This window comes from Erinaceus europaeus, chromosome 16 (assembly GCF_950295315.1).
Source record: "Erinaceus europaeus chromosome 16, mEriEur2.1, whole genome shotgun sequence".
Lineage (NCBI taxonomy): Eukaryota > Metazoa > Chordata > Mammalia > Eulipotyphla > Erinaceidae > Erinaceus > Erinaceus europaeus.
The window spans coordinates 9,981,027-10,001,284 of record NC_080177.1 but is presented as its reverse complement, the minus strand read 5'-3'; the positions used below and the strand labels follow the sequence as shown (position 1 = coordinate 10,001,284).

Below are 20,258 nucleotides of genomic sequence, written 5' to 3'. Positions count from 1 at the left end.
CCCAGCTCCCCACCTGCAGGGGGGTTTCTTCCCAAGTGGTAAAACAGGTCTGCAGGCGTCTTTTTCTCCCCCTTCATTCTCAATTTCTCTCTGTCCTATCCAACAACAATAGCAACAACAACAATGGGAAAAAAATAAAGGCCACTAGGAGCAGCGGATTTGTAGTGTAGGCACTGAGCCCCAGCGATAACCTTGGAGGCAAAAAAAAAAAAAAAAAAAAGCAGTTCAGAGTACTATCTTGGGTTTATAGCTCTTTGTCTAGATTAAGACAAAAACACCAGTGTTCTCCTTACTGGCTATTAGTATGTCAAAGCAGGAAACCATAGCTCAAAAAATTTAAATCTAGCTATCATTATACCTAAACCTTTTAAATAAATTAGGTACTGAGCATTCACAACATTGCAAAATACATGTAAATAAAACCAATTTCTAAAATGACTCTGCTCTTTCACCAACACAAAAACTTTTAAAATATTTTGACTGAGTAGAAACAGTGTAAAGTAGGTGAGATTAATTCAGTGTTTATAAAATGTTCATTGTAGGTAGATACAGAGAAAGCTTAATTTCTACATGAACTCCTGCTTAGGAGTAAAAACTGCACTTGTGTGAGAAAAGATGCTGTCCCCAGCAACTCTACTTCACAGACTCTTTTAGTGAGGAAAGAAGTCTTACAGGAAGTGGTTTTTTTTTTTTTATATAGTTCTCAGAGTTCAAGGAGTAGGAACCTTCATGTTGATTTCATCAAGTCTATTTATTAATGCATTTCAAGTTTCAAAAAACCTTACATCTTTGCACAATACTTTAATATTTTTTTGCAATTTTTAGTAAAAATTTCCAAAGTGAACAAAAAGATACTGTATAAAACACAGTGGACATTAAACTGACAGTAGTATTAGAACTCACTCATCTTGATCCTTTTGTTTTTACCACATCTTGATTTGCAGTGGAAAGAGTTCAGTGCACGTATCTCTTTTCAGAAAACATTTAACTTAGACTCAAAATAAAATAAAGGCAGTGTGTAACTGCCAAAACCCTACCACAGGATAACATTACAAGCAAAAAAGAAAGGAGCAAAAAAAAAAAAAAAAAAAAAGGTACATGTTCCAAAGTCGACCACACTCAAGAAGTTACTAAGAACTCTTGCAGAATAAAAGTCACCATTTTAGAAAGGCAAACCCACTTCCAACCTTTGCACAGTCCAAAAACAAAGACATTGAAATGATTCAAAAGCAATTACATACATCTCTATCTACTTGTTTGTTTAGAATTATTTATAGTTTATCTGGGGGTTTCATGTACAAAATTTGTCTCTAAATCATGTACAAAAAGCTGTATTTTGAAAAAAGTCACCACATACTGTACAAGTTTACAAGGAAGAGACCCCATTATTTTCTCTAGCATTTTTGGCCTTGCTGGCTTGCGTCACATTATGAGAATGATTGTGTAAACCTTATACTCTTAAGAAAAGGAAAAATAAAAAAATTAAAAAAGGAAATAAAAGCCAAACACAAATCTTTTCAACTTTCCCTAAATTGCCTCCTATGTGAAGCCCAGAAAATCATAGCTGTTTACTTCTAATTTAAGTGATGTCATTGGAAAACAGAAGCAATAAATACGTCACAAGCTTAAAAATGTTTTTTGTAATGCCCCCTTCCATTTCTGCATAGCAATAAGCCTGTTAATACATTATCTGCTTTTGCTTTCTTTCTCTAAAATGCCAATAATGTACATCTGTTTAAAAAATAAACTTGGAATGGGACATTGTGCTGTTTCACCTTCAATGGTGTTAAGATACTGGGGACGGGGGGATGTCAGAAGGCCTACCTATAATTTTAACTACTAGTTGAGCGAATTACTCTTCTTTAGTGGTTATCAATGATCAGTGCTGATATGCTGGGGGAAAAAAAAAACTGCCCAAATATTTTGAGAAAATAAAAGACGCAGCTTTTCCAGATCAGACAAGAAAACAAAACATAATTAGCATACTTTAGATAGATCTATGAAGACCACCTAGGAGGTTACAAATAAAAAAGAAATCGCTTCACTGACATTAATTTCTACCAGCGCATGAAGAGAAATTCACCTATCAATTCAAAAAATGGAATTGAATTAGAAAGTGTAAAATGAGGAAGCAGAAACTAGACGTTGACATAGAGAACTAACTGAAGGAGGAAGCTGCTGACGTCCAGTTTGCAGGACTCAACTGGGTTCCTCAGCGCAGTCACTCATGTGCTCTTAGCAGCTGTTGGATGAAGACAAAAGGAGTGTCAGAACCAACTCCACCGTAAGGAAAAGAGAAGTTGATTCTTGCTTCAAAACTGCCTGTGTAAAGCATTACAGAATCCTGGACCACTGAATACCACCATTCTCTGTTATCCTGAGTATGTCAATTAAACAGTAATTTTTTTTTTCCCCATTAAGAGCGGAATTTTTTTTTTTTTTTATAATACAAAGAAACATCCATATTGCAATTTCTGCTTACAATTGCACACAGAAGTACAGTGTATGTAAGAAATACATGTCTGCATATAACAAGGTATGTACATTGGCAAGGGACGTCTCCAATGTTGAGGTGGCCGAGCCTCCTAGCCTTAACTGGCAGTTGAAAAAAATATATATATATTTCAATTTGTGATAAAAGTCTATCGAGAGCCGAGTCTGCCTGCAAGTGAAGAAAATGCAGCAACGAAGAACAGGGAACATGGGGCACGTAATATTCTAAGACTTTGTGCCATTCGGTTAAAAATATCTGTCCATAAGAAAATTGGGCTCCTTTCCCGCCCCCCACCCCACCCCCAAATTGGAAGTCTCAGGCTTTAAAAGGTAATTCCACCTGGTCTGAGGCCATGATCTCTTGCCATTTTTTGTTTGTTTGTTTGTTTTTGTTTCGTCTTGTTTTTCTTCGACAGTTATCTGTGAGGGTTTAGTTTGGGGGTGATGATTTGACAGGTTTCTCTTTGGAGTGAAGTTTTCCCATTGTAGGCACTAGGAAGAACCAAGGCAACAGCTGCAGTTAGCGTCGCATGTGTCCCATCTGATAACTCTCCCGGGGCCTCTGGCGCTGGGGCTGCTGGATGGGCTGAGGCGGCCGCCGCCTCTTTAAAGTGCCTACAGACAAGCAGAAGCAAAACAGAGATCAAGACACAAGGCGCCAACAGGTTTACCAGACAGAGGCTGCTCGATCTTCAGAAACAAAGGCGTCGTTTCCATAAGAAAAGTTCCCGGACAGCACTGCCCAACGGAAATACCACCAGGAGCCGGGAGAAAGCACACTTGGAGGAACTCACACTGCTGCAGGCGTAAGGCGCCGGGTCCCAAAAAACAAGAAAAGTACTGTCAGTCACATGTGTAATTTTGAATCTGCTGGCGGCAAACGAATCCCGTGGCAAAGTGCAGGCAGGGGAAGTCAACTACAATGACGGACTGAGACAACAGCTGGAAGGAAAGCTCACACTTTTAAAGAATGTTTTCTATTTATTATTTAGTTAGTTAGTTATTGGATAGAGACAGCCAAAAAATCAAGAGAGAAGGGGACATAGAGAGGGAGAGGCAGAGAGACACCTCAGCACTGCTTCAGCACTTGCGAAGCTTTCCCCCTGCAGGTGGGGGCCGGGGGCTTGAACCTGGGTTCTTGTGCACTGTAACAAGTGCCCTTAGCCAGCTGCACCACCACCCGGCCCCGAAAAGCCCACACTTTAAAGAGCTGTAAGAACATCCTGACAAAGACCTCAAGGCAGTGAGTGGCCCAAAGCGAGCTTTCTGGAACGAGAAGACTTACAGAGGAGGACGACAAAGTCACAGAAATAATGAGAAGCACCTGCAGCAGAAACGCAGAGTTCAAAGCAGAGCAAGAATATCAGAGGGCTGCTTGAGAGGTGGCATGGTGGGGAAGGCACTGGACTCTCAAGCACAAGGTCCTGAGTTTGATCCCTGGGATCACATCTGCCACAGAGACACTCTAGTTCATGTTTCCTTTCCCCTTCTTCCCTCAAAAATTAATAAACACAGCTTTTTTTTTTTTAAAGTCTATTATAGGATGCCACCAAAAAAAAAAAATGGCAAAAAAGGAAAGCATGCTAAAAACAAGTGAAGATCACAGAGACCTCGGGGATAACATCAAAAGAAACAGCATTTGTATCACAGGAAACAAGAGATGAAATATATTAAAGAAATATTAGCTGAGAATGTTCCAAAAGTAAAGGACAAGACAGACCGACCACCAGATCCAAGAAGCTCAAAGATCCCCAAGAAAAAAATTTTCCAAACCCAAGCCCACCAAAGCAAGTAACAGCAGTTCAAACGACAAAGAGCAGATTCTGAAGGGTGCTAGAGAGAAGCAGAGTCACATATAAAGGAAAAGCCCGAGACCATCAACTGACTGCTCAGCAGAAGCTCTAAGGGTCAGAAACAGCTGGCAGCAGATGCCTAAAGTTTTGCTGGGAAAAGGCTTTCCCCCAAGAATACCTTATCCTGCTCGGTTATCAAGCGGGGTTGCAAGAGGGAGGGAGAGCTTTTCAGATAAGCAGATGACAAAAGTCACTATCACTCAACCAGACCTACAAGAAACACTGGGGGGACTAACAGAAAAAAAGAAAAAAAACAATGGCCTCAACCACAGAGGGTAAACTAGACAAGGAAAACATGCAAAGCCCAACCAAGACTCTAAATTCAAAATGCAGAACTGAGGTTAACAAGGGTGACTTGGGATGAGGGCTGGGAGGACAGACAGGGAGAGAGACAGTGCACTGGACTGTGGGGGAAGGGCTGGGTGTTTCAGGGGTGGTGGGGAAACGCGTTTGAAGAGGTGAGAGGTGAGAAACCGGACTTCCGAGTTGATGGGCTTGTGTGTTGATTGATCCAGGGGTCTGTGGAGCCTGGGTTGGTTGGCTGACTCAAGGCAGGAATGGGGATGTTCCAATCTTATGTCCCCCTCCCTCCTCCCTTCACCAACCCCCTCCCTGGACAGGGTACCAAGAGGCCGAGATCAGATGCCAGTTCTTAGGCAGAATTCTTAAGGGAATTCAGTAAATTTTTAGCAAATGACAAACTCTGAAACTCAGCTGCCTCTTGGAGCAGGGGCCATAAGTTAAAACACCAGTCCTGTGTGAGGATCGTAAGTCTTCCTGTAAAAATACTTAACACCTTTTTGTGAGAGTTCGACCAATGACAATAGGTTGCTTTCGGCCTTTTGTTGTTGTCGTTGTCCTCACGAGAGCATCACTGCTCTCAGCCAACCTTTTTCAGACAGAATCTACAGACACTACAAGTACCAGCACTGAAGCTTTTTCCATCCAGTGCTGGAGGCTGGGCTTGAACTAGGGTCTTGCAAAGACAACGGAGGCACTCAAGCCAGGTGAACCATCTAGCCCATGGAATTCTCAAAGGAAGAGCATGAACCCCAGAGTTATGCTGTGAGTTTAGGAAAAGTGACAACAGCAGGGCCCAGTTCCCTCTGATTCACACCAAGATGCTGTCTTGGTGTGACCATGGGGCTCTCTGGCCCCTGGTCGGCCCAATGCAGGTGAGAGACTGACAGACAACTGAGAAGACTGTGAGAAATGCCCCATTTTAAACCACCAAGCCTCCTGTGTGGGGTAGCGGACACGTCCTGAAGTGGGACGGGAGGGCTGCCCTTCAGCTCTGGCTCTCCTTGGCCACTGCAGGGGACCCTCACACCAACAGTGAGGACAGTGCTTGGGTCCAGGTGCCCCGAGAGGAGCAGAGAGGCTACAGAGAGCTTGGGAAGAGGGAAGGAGGGCGGGAAAATGGTGACTGAGTCATTGGAGGTAGTTGCTCCTGACCGTTTTCTTCTCCAGCCCCTCATGGGAAGAGGTTCTCCTCCCAACATCCCACCCAGCTCCCTGAGAGAGACGAGTGGTGGCCAGACCTGAGGAGATGCATTCGGGGATGGAGAGGGATGGCCGAGGGCAGCCTGGTGACTGAAGTCTCTGCCCTAAGCCTCTCTCACAGATGGAGACCTGTCTTTCCCCACAACATCACAACTGAGGAAAATGGTCTTTGTGTGAGAATTATTTCAGGAGCTGAAAACATTAAAAACAATAACAAGAAACACAGCTACAAGATAGAAAAAGGAGAAAGCAAGGACCAAGCACCAGAAAAAAATTCATCTAAACATATTTTAGACATTAGTCTGGGAGGTGGCGCAGCGGATAACGCACTGGACTCTCAAGCATATTTAGACATTAAAGATAGACTAGCATTACACTGGCAGCCATTAACTAGATGGGACTGAAAAAGGAGAAAAAAAAAAAGTAGCACACTTAGAAACCAACTGAATAATTCATCCCCATCCCCGTAACCCTGATCTCAGGGAGAAGGTACTATAAGATTATTTACAAATGACTCATTTATAATTCAGTCCTACCTCAGGAGAGTTATCCAGTTGTCTTACCTGGAAGGGGTTTAGGAGGAGGCAACTTTGGGTTACTACTTGGAGTATGAACACTGCAAATCTTGATGAATCCAGCCATCAGCATGATGAGGGCAATCCCCATAAGCAATACTGCCCACCAGTGAGCCTAGAAATAAACAGAGGTTCCCACTGAAAATTACTGTGAAGCCTTCTTAGACTATCCTCCATAAAATGCCGACGGGCTATATATCACATCGTAACTTTCAAAGAACACCTTGTCAGTAACTCATACAGATCTGTCATAAGCATATATATGTTAAGATCTTTACAATTTCACTTCCTAAAGAAACGAATCCTGTTTTGCCTCCTGGCTCTTTTCTTTCTTCAGCTCTGGCTTCCATGGGCCGGGGGGTGGGGGGGGGGGGTGAGGAGGACACGCCAGACCCTGCATGTACTTCACACCACACTGGGTTTTAAATGTCTCCTTCTCCTAGTGACTGTTGTGTTTCTATCTTCTCCACTAGTTTAGAAAGTATATAGCTTGTTAAAAGTACTACTGATTGAGTGCATGTATTACAATGTACAAGGACCCAGGTTTGAGCCCCTGGTCCCCATCTGCAGGGGGAAAGCTTTACGAGTGGTGAAGCAGGGCTGCAGGTGTTTCTCTATCTCGCTTCCTCTCTATCACCACCCCCCCTTGATTTCTGGCTGTCTCTATCCAATAAATAAAGATAATAATAAATAAATTTTTTTTTAAATTAAAAGTTCTACTGGATGGTTTCTTAAAAATATTCTCTAGCCTATTTTTTTCCTAATTACATATTAAGAATGAAGCTTTCTTGAGACACCCACCCCATTTTCTGTTTATCTCTATTTCATCTGAAATTTGAGACCAACCACTATTGCAAAAGCATTTTATCTGATGTCTTGGTTTTACAGATAGGTAGATTCAATTATTTAAGTGTTAACTGTGTTTTTTGACTACGCAAAGTGGAAGGACATACACATCTAGAATCAAGATTTACTTAGTGTAAGAAGGAACTAAAGACATTCACTGCTGACTTAAATCCTATTCAACAATCAATAATAATAAATAAACTTCATAAATAATAATAACAATGTCAAAAAACACTGGCATAACTTTATTTTTAGAAAAATCATGGTTTCTATTTTTAATAAATTCTAAGTCTATTTGTAAACTAAAGCATGCACATTTTCTTTTAAGATAACGTACTAAAATAAATCTCATACAAAAACTTACAATTTTAAAACTATGGATGTTCAGGTTGGGTTAACATACCATAGCACCTACATGATCAATAGGACTCCACTGAAGATTTTCTACGATCTTTAAACAAATCACAACTTCTATGTCATTTTTTTCATTCAGTGGTGACAATGCAATTACAGTAAGATACTAAAACTATGCAGATTTTAACAAAATACCCCAAGGCACTTTTTTCCATATCCATAATGTCTTTCTTTTTAAATAAGTTAAAATTGAACATTCTCCCAACAATAGATGAGTGGATGAGAAAATCCTGGAAAATACACAGTGGAATACTACTCAGCTGTTAAGAATGATGAATTCACCTTCTTCACCTCCTCTTGGATGGAGCTTGAAGGAGTCATGTGAAGTGAGATCAGCCAGAAAGAGAAGGATGAATATCGGATGATCCCACTCATGGACAGAAGTTGAGAAATAAGAAGAGAAGGGAAAACGCAAAGCAGAACGCGGGCTGGGTTTGGTGTGTTGCACCAGAGTGGGGGTTGTCTCAGGTCCTGGAGCAGGATGGGGGAGGAGGACCTCAGCAGAGGGTGAGAGTGTTAAGCAGAAATGGAGAAACTTTACATATGTACCAACAACTGTATTTATTATTGACTGTATGCCATTAATCTCCACAATAAAAAAAAATTAAATGAGTGGCAAAAAATAGACATATTTTTGATTTTTTAAGATGCTCAAACTTCCTTTTGAAAGTTCTAAGGAAAGTACAAAGAACTTCTTAAAATCTGGAACCAATGGTATCATGTTACACCTCCAGGGTTGAGCATACAAGCCCTATAACATCAGGTGTTTTCCTAGATGATCACACAGAGTCATCAAAATCAGGAAATCAGATCCATGACTGCCCCTCACTCACTCTTTGGACCCCATTCAAGTTTGGCATTGAGCTGATCTGATCCTTTATTTTCAATGACATTTTACTGGGTACAATAATGGCTGAACTCCTGTAATGGGCAAGTCCCACAGTCTTTGCTTGGCTGCTATTATATATCTATGATATTTCTGAAGATCATGGGTCAGTTTCTCTGTGTTGGAATAGCCCACCATTTTCAGCTCCTCAGGTATTTCCTTAAGATTAGATTCAGGCCACAGGTTGTGGGAAAGGATCTCACAGCCGTGATGCTGTGTCCTGGACTGCCCCCTATCAGAGCAGACGGCACCAAAGATGTAAGGCTGTCAAGTCAGGATTGAAGATACTAACTTCACAACTTGGTTCAAAGGCTACCCACCAAACTCTACTATGAAGAGTCTCTCTTTTTAGTCAGTGAATATTTTCTAGGGACAATTTAGAACTATGCAAATATCCCACTCTTCCATCAAATCTGAATTTTCTCCCTTATGCTTGCCGACTTCCCTCAGTGGATTATGGTCCACGACCATCATGTCCTCAGCAATCTTGGGGTGCTTCACTCTGGGGGATGGTAAGCCTTTTCTTCCTCCCCCCCAAATCAGCCGTTTCTCCATGAGCCTTGGTTCCTGCCTTCCTGTGCAGACAGGCATCTTTTTAAATTATCTTTATTTATTTATTGGATAGAGAGAGCCAGAAATCAAGAGGGAAGGGGGGGGAATAGAGAGGAAGAGAGACAGAGAGATGCCTGCAGCACTACTTCACCACTCGTGAAGCCTTCCCCCTGCAGGTGGGGACTAGGGGCTTGAACCTGGGTCCTTGTGCATTGTACATGTGCACTCAACCGGGTGCACCACCCCCGGCCCCCAGACAGACATCTTTGTCACAATGCTAGCACTTGACATCCCTAACAAGGCTCCCCTCCAGGGCTACTCCTCTCTCCCAGCTTGGGCTCTGACACACACACTCATTTTCTTCCCCATCCTATAGCCTCCTGGGTCTGCTCAGGCTCCACCACACCGCTTGGTGCCACCTCGGCTGCCCACAGTGAACACAGACGCCATGAGGAATGAGAGGGGTGATATGAAAAGAGGGATCTATGTGCGTGTACGTGTGCACGTAAGCTCATTCAACTGAAAAAAGTAAACTTAGGGGACAGGAGGTAGCTTAGTGGGCAGAGCACATACCTCATTGTGCATGAAGCCCTGGGTTCAATCCCTGGCACCACATGGATCAACACCACAACACCAGAGGGAAGGAACTGTATGGCCTGGAGTGGTACTTCAGTATCTCTATCTCTCCCTCTCTTCTCGGCCAAAGCTCTAAGTATACAGATTAGAAATTTAAAGGGTGGGGTGGTGGTAAGGAGTCCACCTGGGGCCTCCGTGCATGTGCAAGGCCCTCGACTCACTTCCTGTGTCCTGTAAAAGCACACTTATGGGACTGGGTGGTGGTGCACCTGGATGAGTACATGTTACAATGTGCCAGGACCCAGGTTCAAGCCCCCAGTCCCACCTGCAGGGGGAAAAGCTTTGCGAGTGGTGAAGCAGTGCTGTAAGGATCTCTTTGTCGCTTTCCCTCTCTACCACCCCCTTCTCTCAATTTCTGGCTGTCTCTATCCAATAAAGATAATAATGAAAAAAAAATTAAAAAGAAAACAAACAACCAAAAAAGCAAACTTACAATGATTTACACCTAACTGTGGTTTCTCCGGAGTTCTGCCTATTTCCCAGATCACATCTCTGCGCACGAGAGTTCCAGTCACCTTCTCCTTCATTTTCGTTTTTCTTCTTTGGTCTCTGAATGTCTCCTGTGTCTGCCCCTCCCCTGCTCATCACTGCAGAGACTGCAGGCTCAGATGCCTAAAGGTGGCTAAGATGTCCTGTCCTCAGCCTGGCTGCTGGGAGACCTGGTATTTTCAAGAGCAGCTGTGTCTCTGCATTTGTATTTAAAGTCTGCTTTTGAGTGCTGGCAGCTCATTCAAATTTGCTAAAAACAACCTGCAGGCTGCAACAGAGCTGAATTTGGCTTGAAAACCACACATTTACGATCCACTTTTCAAAAGGACCTTCTCATATCCGACTGAAATTGTCAGACGGTTTTCCAAAATTTTCTCTTGGGTTTCTATAGAAAGTAATTTTCAGAGCTCTGCTTCCCCCCCAAATAATTCAGGATGATCACCTTGCCCCTGGTTACATAAAGTATCCAGACAGTCCAGTTGTGTTTTGTTTTACTGATCCTCAAATAACAAACCCACATTAACTGTCAAAAGGTACTTCTGTCAACTCTAATCGCAGCCGATCGCTCTGCATTTCGGACTACTGACGTGTGAAGAGCACATGCACAGCTTCTGTCCTGTTCCTAGCATCCAGAAGCCTCTAAAATACGGCATCTGGTAAAACAGGACCCTCGTATACCTCCACTCTCTGGATTCCTGGCCTGGGAAAACATGCAAAGAACCAAATGCACTAGTGTGCACAGTTCCAAGGGCTCTGCCTGCTCTAGGCCACTGGTTTTCAGCCATGGCTGCACATGAGAATCACCTGGAAAGTCTTTCAAACTCAGTTACCCAGACTGACTCTCAGGCCAGTGAGATGCGGTGGGCACAGGATCGGACATCGGCCATTTTGTTAAAACTGCCCCCAGACAATTCCACCGCACAGCCAAGACTGAGAGCTCTATCACATTCCTATTTGTATTATTATTTTTATTCATTTATTTTTAACTGTCTCTTTATTGTATCTAGACAAGAGAGAAATTGAGAGGGGAGGGGGGGAAGTGGGAGAGAGAGAGAGAGAGAGACAGAGAGATACCTGCAGCCCTGCTTCACCACTCGTGGGGACTAGGGACTTGAACCTGGATCCTCGTGCACTGTAATAGGTGAACTGTAATAGGTGTGCCACTGTCTGGCCCCTCTCTGTCTTCTTCTCTAGCAGGGATTGGTAAACTTTTTAAATAAAGGGCCAAACAGCTACCAAAGCAAAAAGGTCTTAGAGACTTTGCAACCTAAGGTTCCAACAGAGCGTCATTTACGGAATCTGGGAGCAGGCCTGCCGGCTCCTATTCTATACCCACACAGAGCAGGATGGGTTTGGGAGGTTCTGCTTTAGTGCGTATCACTCAGCACTAATGCTTGTGTTCTCTCTCCCCCTACAAGTTTAGGGGAAGCAGAGGATCTCTGGGTAGATGGAGAGGAAGAGCCCTATGACAGGGGTGTGCTGCTCGGACAGCCAGTGCCTACGCGGCATAGAAACAGTTCTCTCTGAGCAAATCTCAGAATCTAACTAGCACAACACTAACATGGAGACAAGCTATAGAGCCCCACAAGACCTACGAATCCCAACTCAGCCGCTCATAGGCACCCAGTGGTGAAGCTGCAGAGGACAGCTTCGTGCAAAGTGGAGAGAGGGACGTTCTGAGTGATTCTGGAAACCTGGCTTCTCTGGCCCTCACCCATTCATCAAACACCAGCGGACCCTCAGTCCCTACGACAACTGCCCGCATTCCCAAACACCCTCTGGGGAGGCAAAGCCAGCTCTGCAGTGACCCTCTGCGCACGAAGGGTCAAGGCTCTTCCCGTCACTTTCACGCTGGAGGGCTAGTTCCGCTACGGGACAGTGCGGGCTATGTTCTCCCACACGTTTCGTTTCCTTCTTCCAGGTCTCCCCTGCTCAGAGACACTTTCCACATGGCCCATCACCAGTATGGCTACCTTGACTGTGTTACTTGTACTGACTGACTGACTGATCGATTGAGATCAAGAGGGAAGAGAGAGACGGGAGGGAGGGAGGAGCCAAGGATAGGAGGGAGAGACTTGCCACATTGCTTTAACACTCAGGAAGCTTCCTCCATGCAGGTGGGGACCAGAGACTTGACCCTGGGCCCTGGTGCATTGTTCCATGTGTGCTTTACCAGATGTGCTACCACCTGGCCCCGATAGTGTCACTCCTAATGTAAACTCCTTCAAAAGTTTACCACTGGGGGTCGGGTGGAAGCGCAGAGGGTTAAGCACATGTGGCGCAAAGCTCAAGGACCAGCGTAAGGATCCCAGTTCGAGCCCCCAGCTCCCCACCTGCAGTGGGGTCGCTTTACAAGCGGTGAAGCAGGTCTGCAGGTGTCTTTCTCTCCCCCTCTCTGTCTTCGCCTCCTCTCTCCATTTCTGTCCTATCCAGCAATGACATCAACAACAATAACTGTAACAACAATAAAAAATAAGGGCAACAAGAGGGAAAATACAAGAAGTTTACCACCAAAGGGTTCCAAGACAGATCAGATCAGTAAGCAGGACAGACACGATCCTCAGTATTCTTGTCACTGTACAGTTTCAGAGGAAAACACAAGAAGCTCATCTGGAGACTCTTGGGAGTCCAGGGTGGGGGAAGGAGAAGTTTACTTTTCAATGCATTATATTTGCCAAATAAAATAGAGAAGACAGTCCAATTTTTCAAAAAGAAAGCAGAGAGGCTTGGAGAGAACACACTCTGTATAGTGTGTCTTACCACACTCAAGGCCACTGGTTTCTGTGTCTTCTCTGCTTCAAACTAGGCTTCAAGCTCCGTGAAATCTGTACCCTACAACCTCAATACTTGTTGGACTAGCTATCTGTAATGAGTGAGCCACTGTCCCACATACTGGCTTAGAAAGACTTTCATTTGTTCATTTATTATGTCTTGGTCACCCACACATACAAATAATGTAGGAAGGCTCTCACAACAAAGACAGGACATAAAAACTGTGCTTTCGCTACTGCTAAAACTAGCTTTTCAGTGGTACGGCAGTGAGAAAACCAAAGTGGAGAGAGATCAAATTTTAAAGTGGTTATAACCACTTTAAGGAAGGTCAAAAAGATGCAGTCCCTACTGAGATAAATTGTTAGAAACAGGCTGGGGGTATGGATGTACCTGCCAACACCCATCCAGTGGAGAAGCAATTACAGAAGCCAGAACTCTCACCTTCTGCACCCCCTAGAGAATTTTGGTCCATATTCCCAGAGGAGGAGCAGAGTTCGGGGAAGATGATACAGGGCTCTGAACCCCAATTCCATCAGGACCCAGAGAGAGAAGAGGGAAAAAAAAGGGTGTGTGTGTGTGCATACTCAAAAGTAGTAGGTGTGACTTAGGAAAAGATGGCAGGACTACAGAAAAATGGGCAAATAAGATAGTTATAGAAATAATAATCAGCCCATAGCTGTGATCTTGGGAGAACCTCTGCAGTTTCCAATGGAAGGAATGGGGACACAGAACTCTGGTGGTAGGATCAGTGTGGAATTATACCCCTGTTATCTTATAATTTTGTAAAAACAATATTAAATACTAAACAAAATTAATAAACATTAATTAAAATTTTTAAAGTGATACAGAAGTAAAATTACAAACTTAAAAAAAAAAAACAGTCCCAGGTTTCAGATCAAGAGGCATCATTCACTAAACGTGGCAGCCAGGCCCGAGAACTTCAGCTCTGCACAGCAATGTTTCTGGCCTACCTCCACATAACTATACATTTCAGGTATCCAAAGCTTAAAAGGCATTTTAGTGACAATGAGAGTAGCTTTTCACAGTTTAGTGCCTGTAGAAATGAAACAGTACACTGTGTAAGAGACAGTCAGAAAAGCTCAACAGAGCAGCAATGTGTGTGAATATCGGTGCAGGTGTGTCCACCTTGGGGACGGGAAGACAGCCACTGGAGTGGGCTCAAAGTCAAGTCACATGCTTCCTTTATACATACTACAAAGCCAGGGGAAAGTGTATCAGGCAAGCTACTAAATGAAAAATCAGTGTTATATCGCAACAGGAAAGATCACAATTTGTCCATTTGCTAGTGTCTGAAAGAAAGGAAGGGTGTCACTTTAAGGACACCAACATTTAAGGAGAGTAAATTATGCACCAAGCTGTTTGTTTGGTTGTTTTATGTCACAGATTCCTCACTGTTCTAAGTGAAGCTTAACAAAGAGAACATGACTGACAGATGTTGTTCAATCGTCATTTATATGAAAAAGCCCTACAAAGAAAACTAATTGATTATGTAGTGACTACTGAAACTTTTATTTAATCATTTGAAAAAAACTCAAAAAAGATAATAAAATGAGAAAACAGATTATTATCACCATCCCACCAAACACATAGTGAAAGAGGAGAGGCAGCCATGCATTCAGTCTCTTGAGACATAAAAATAGCATTTCGTGGGAGTCGGGCGCAGCGGGTTAAGTGCGTGTGACCGGCGTCAGGATCCTGGTTCTAGCCCCTGGCTCCCCACCTGCAGGGGAGTCGCTTCACAGGTGGTGAAGCAGGTCTGCAGGTGTCTATCTTTCTCTCCCCCTCCGTCTTCCCCTCCTCTCTCCATTTCTCTCTGTCCTATCCAACAATGACATCAACAACAATAACTACAACAATAAAACAACAAGGGCAACAAAAGGGAAAAACAAACAAACAAAAAAATAGTGTTTCATGTCTTTTAAGACCTCCAGAAACAAGTCAGTTCCATAATCCCTTCCGTGAATGGTCCAGTGTTTGACTCTCACTCTTGGCAAACACACCTGAGCCTTCCTGTGGTCTAAGACCAGGAGGGACCCATAGTGCCTTGCCAAGACGGTGACAGTGCCATCCTGTGGAGAGATGATCATCTAAACTGGTACTCACGCTCTCTGTGCTGCAACAATCCAGAAGCCATCACTTTTTTTTTTTTTTGCCTCAAGGTTATTGCTGGGGCTCGGTGCCTGCACTTCAAATCCACTCCTCTGGAGGCCATTTTTCCCTCTTTGCTACCGCTGTTACCATTATTATTGTTGTCATTGCTGCTGTTGCTGTTGTTGTTATTGGATAGGACAAGAGAGAAATCAAGAGAGATGGGGAAGACAAAGAGAGGGAGAGAAAGACAGACAGACAGATACCTGCAGACCTACTTCACCTTCTGTGAAGCAACTCCCCTGCATGTGGGGAGCCGGGAACTGGACCGGGAACCAGGATGTCGGGTTGCGTTGCGGGGGAGAGAGAAGAGACCAGGAACTGATGGCAGAGCGGGAACGCAAATCTTTATTCACAAGGCCGCTCCAGAGTTGGGTGTGAGCACAGCAATTTAGACCACGTGGAACTAGCAAAATGGCCGCCTCCCACTATGCCCACCAACCCTTCTCCAGGTCTTCTTTAGGTCAGGGAGCGGAAGAGGGGGAAAAAAGCGAAACCAGAACAGCAGCGGGATTTGTAGGGTAAAAAACCGGAGTGGCAAGAGGAATGGAAATGGCTAGGAAAGGGGGTGGAGAGAGGCAAAAGGCATGCCGGGAAGGTGAAAGCATCCGTAGCAACTGTTGCAAAGGTTTTAACTGAGTTAGCAATACCCTGAGGGAATAACATGGGGATCTTTCAGGCAAAACAATGATTATGTAAGCAGAGCAGGGGGGGCCGGCTTTAAGGCCCAACACCAGGATCCTTACACCAGTCCTTGGGCTTTGTGCCTCATGTGCTTAGCCCACTGCGCTACGGCCTGCCCCGAGCCATCACTCTTAACAAGTTCCAAGTGGACAGCAAGTGGCTCCTGAGGCGCTAGTTCCTTCCAGCGCTGTTGGTATGCATGAGACCCCTTCTGTTTCATTTGGTTTAAATCCCCCCTGCTTAACACTATTCTATTTACATAACCACTTCATTCTATTTACATAACCACTGCTAACAAGTTCCACCCTCCCTCCAGGGCATTTGTGGTTCAGTGATAGGATTCTCGCCTAATCTGCCCCCTTTGTCACACTCTGATTTTCACCAGTCACTTTTCTCTCCACCCTCTCTATGTCACATCCTGTTTCCACCTTACTTGGCAAGTATATATAAAGACAGCATTGTGAGTTTTACAGTACTGTACCTTGAGTTTAGCTTAGCTCGGCTTAGATTGGGCTGCGTCCTGCATGAATAAAGAGATACTGCCTACAGCTCAACCATGAATCCCTGGTCGTCTGTTACCCGCCTGTGAAGCCAGCCCGGTGAAAACAACATAACCCGTCGAAAACAACACAGCACATTCTGGGCAAGCAGGACAAAAATCCTACCAAGGGAAGCGTGAAATATCACAGCTTCAAAGGCACGACAACTCGCACAATCGTTCCCTCATTCATATAAATGATGGCATCTAAGACACCTGCCTTATTCATCTAGTAGATGAGTGAATCCTTACCACATGCTAAACTCTGTGATGTCAGTGCCTCTTTGTGGTTCAAAGTCTGTAGGTGGTGCCTGTTAAGACCTACTCAAGGCAGTAAAGGGGTTAAGAGGGCCACAAGCAACTCCCTGTTTGAACGTATCTGAATGTTAAGTCAAAAAAAAAATGTCTGTTACAGGGGGTTGGGTGCCCCCTGCCCAGATGAGAGCACAAGTTACAACGTAGCCACCAGGTACCACTAGAAAGAGAAGTCAGTAGAATGAACTGCTTCACACTTTCTCACAGCTTCTTACACCAGAGCATCCTGGGAATCTATATTGCCAAAAAAAAAAAAAGGCACGTTGCAGATGTGACCAAAGATCAAAGGACAAGCTATGAATGAAGCAAAGTAAGCTCTGCTATAGAAATAAAAAGCAAAGTAAGCTCTACTGTAGAAACGAACTCTCAAATCTAAAATATGAGGCTTTTCAAATACTTTAGATAAAAAGACCACATCTACTAACATTTTCAAAACAGAAGCGAATGAACTTTGATAAAAGTTTATTTGGTAAGTTCTTAAAATGAGTCAAAAGTAGAGCTGATGGAACACTGTGAAACAATGGTGAGAGAAGGTCATCCAGAAAACCTACGATACTAGCATGGCATCTGCTCAGTAGACGCTGACTCAGAGAGCCCCAGAGAACTGCATTCTAAACACACAACTCTCTACAGTAGTCAAGGACGCCAGATCTCAATTTCTGAAGCAAATTCATGCAGTTCAGGTGTAGAGCAGTGTCAGATATGTAATCTTCAAGCTTTATATTAATATTTTCATGCCATCACTTAGCAACGGGGATAGTTAAGTGACCTGATATACTCTCAGAAATCTTTAAAAAAATTATTTCAGGTACTCCAACATCTGGATCTCAAGAAGATATGGGATTAAATCTGATGCAGTGCAGCGGATTTATGGTGGATAAACATAATCACTCCTGAACTGACAAAAAGGCTCTATGTCTTACCTTAACACTACTCAACAGTCCCTACCAAACCACACGAGGACCCGGAAAGCACGTTGACATATCAGAAAGAAAGAAAAAAAAAACCACTCATTTCTCTTTCATCTCCTGTTCAGCAAAGTAGAACCTGCAGCTGACTATCAAAGTGAGATAAGGAAGAAGTCTAAAACAACAAGCAGGGCTAACTGAACAACTCAAAGAAATCAATAGTCCCAAGAAAATGTTATGAATCAGAGAAGTAAGTAATCACAACACAAGTGTGGAACAAAGCAAAGCGAAATGACTCCAGTGACCTAGTGACCAGCACAGAGATGACACGCGTGTGTCGATTCTGGTCATTTTAGAAGAAAATTATACTTCAGGATACTTGAACCCTAAAGATAATTCCTCAGATGAAGCAGTTCCAGTGTCAGAAGAAAATCAGTTATCTTCTCAGTACACTGGTGACCTCTAGCCAAGTAGAACCGTGATCAAACCATTGTAAGATAAGGTCTTTTCACTGTAAGACTACTCACCACAATCCATTCAGCGATGTTTTCATAGAGCTCTGGACTGAAAATTGCTTTTTTCAACCTTGCAAGAGGACCGTCGGCATCCACCAATCTGCACCTCATGAAAACGTCACAATAGCCCCTAAAATCGTTGCACGGGGATCCAGGCTGCAGGGTGATGGTCTGGCCGACGAAATATTTGTTCCACTGCACAGAGCCTGTGCTGGCACAGGTCGATGGCTCCACTGGAAAACAAGCACCGGATACAAGTTGAAGAGCAAATTCCCCAGCGGGTCAGCTGGGAGAAGAAAAGGAAGGCGCTGCCTGAAATCATCACCCCGGCGGGCCGTGTAGACGGTCTGGTGAGTCAGACTGAATTATACCACTGCTAATTGACCTTAAATGTTACCACAGGCACGAACAACTAGCAGCTCTGCCTTTAGTGCCTACAACAGCTTTATGCCCTTCGAAGAAGCTTTATCATGAACCCTGCCCTAAAAACTATCAGTTCTTGATCTAATTTAGCACTTATAAGAATTACTAGAGGGACCGTGACAATAGAAACATGAGGCTGTAATGCTGTAAATATCCCTTCAGAGGGGCAGTTTAACTAGGAATCATCTGTGCAAACTGTTAAGTCAATGTTCAACACACTTAAAATTCAGGAGATGGGTGAGGAAGATAGCACAGCAGAACTTCAGGACTGCGGTCATCACTGCATGCCAGAGCTGAGCAGTGTTCTAGTCTGTTTCTTTCTTTCTCTCTCTCTCTCTCACTCTCTCATGAAAAGAAGTCTTTTAAAAATGAGGAGAGGACAATGATTGCCTGAAACAGCTTTTACACTCCTAGAATGTGAACGCCTTACTCTTCTTCATGCAGCAGACGTGGCATAACTCTTTGTCATCTTTGCCGTCAGAACTGGCGCAGGTGCACTCCTCCAGGCCGTGCTTCTCACAGATAGACCCTGCACATTGCTGAAAGCAGAAGACAAGGAGAGTCTGCTCACTAGAATGGCAGGTAGGCAATACGCCTTCTTTCCTTTTGCTTTTCAGGTGTATTCATTTATTTATTTATTTTGGATAGAAACAGAAGTGCAGAGGGGAGGGGGATAAACAAAGAGGGGAGGGGGAGAGACAGAGACAGAGACAGAGACAGAGACAGGCAGCGCCGCTTCACCAATTGCGAAGCTTCCGCCCTAAAGGTCATGAGCCTGGGTCCTTGCGCACTGTTATGTGTGCGCTCACCCAGGTGCGCCGCCACCACCCAGCCCCTGGTAATAAGCTTTCAATGCCAAGATAGTTAAGTAGTAATAAAGAGGGAGATAGATTCGTACCAGAAATTGATTGTACAAACATATATGCTAAAGAATAAGTACAAAAGAGATAGTAGGTCTTTTAAAGAAAGAGTAGTTTAAGCTATCTGAACGAAACAAAATTCGACTAGATGAGCATCGATTTTACGTTTCTTGTTATGGCTCCTTTATAAAAAGAAAAATGAGATTTTCTTCAAGTAGAAGAAAGTGATATTTAGCCAAGAAAGCATCTATTTAAATGTTTGCCTGCTTAAACCACACACGGGTGCAATTTCTCTAGTCTTGGCAGATTTTTTTCCCCTAATAATCTGGACGTGGAGGGAGGCCACCCCAGTGCTGTCCCACCATTCAGAGCTTCCTTGTCCCCAGTGTCGTGCACGTCCCGCTTGTCCCCAGTACTCCCACGTGGTGCCTGGAGGCTCAAAACAGGGTCCTTGCATGTGACAAAGCATGCACTCTATTGGGTGAGCTACCTCTCAGCTCTGGCTGGATTCACATTCAGAGGGAAATGGCCAAGAGAGTTCTCTCATTTATCCAATTTATCCAGGCTGCTGAGACACCGACTGATAAAACTTAAGAGCAATGCAAAGTCGCATGCTGCCTTATGGAATGATTTCTCTCGAGACCACCAAGCACCTGCAGGTGGACAAACCGGCCAGCAATCAAATGCTACCAGGCCCTTGCACTACTTAGTACAGTCACAGATTTGTGGAGACCAGATAAGGATGATATAGAAACAGGCACCGAGATTAGTTACGTTAACTATTCAGCTATGAGAGTCAACAGTTACGTGGAAAAGGCAAGTCCTAG

At 43.9% G+C, this 20,258-nt stretch overlaps 1 protein-coding gene across 1 annotated transcript in view; it reads right to left on the bottom strand.

Moving 5' to 3' along the window:
- Positions 1-732: 732 nt before the first annotated feature.
- ADAM10 (ADAM metallopeptidase domain 10) overlaps positions 733-20,258 on the bottom strand; it is a 114,729-nt gene continuing 95,203 nt past the window's right edge. The window contains exons 13-16 of the mRNA XM_007533733.3: positions 19,002-19,110; positions 18,161-18,381; positions 6,413-6,539; positions 733-3,108 (exon numbers count right to left, since the gene is read on the bottom strand). Coding sequence (XP_007533795.2) covers positions 3,014-3,108; positions 6,413-6,539; positions 18,161-18,381; positions 19,002-19,110 — 552 coding nt within the window. The 3' untranslated portion in view covers positions 733-3,013. The remainder of the gene's footprint in view (positions 3,109-6,412; positions 6,540-18,160; positions 18,382-19,001; positions 19,111-20,258) is intronic.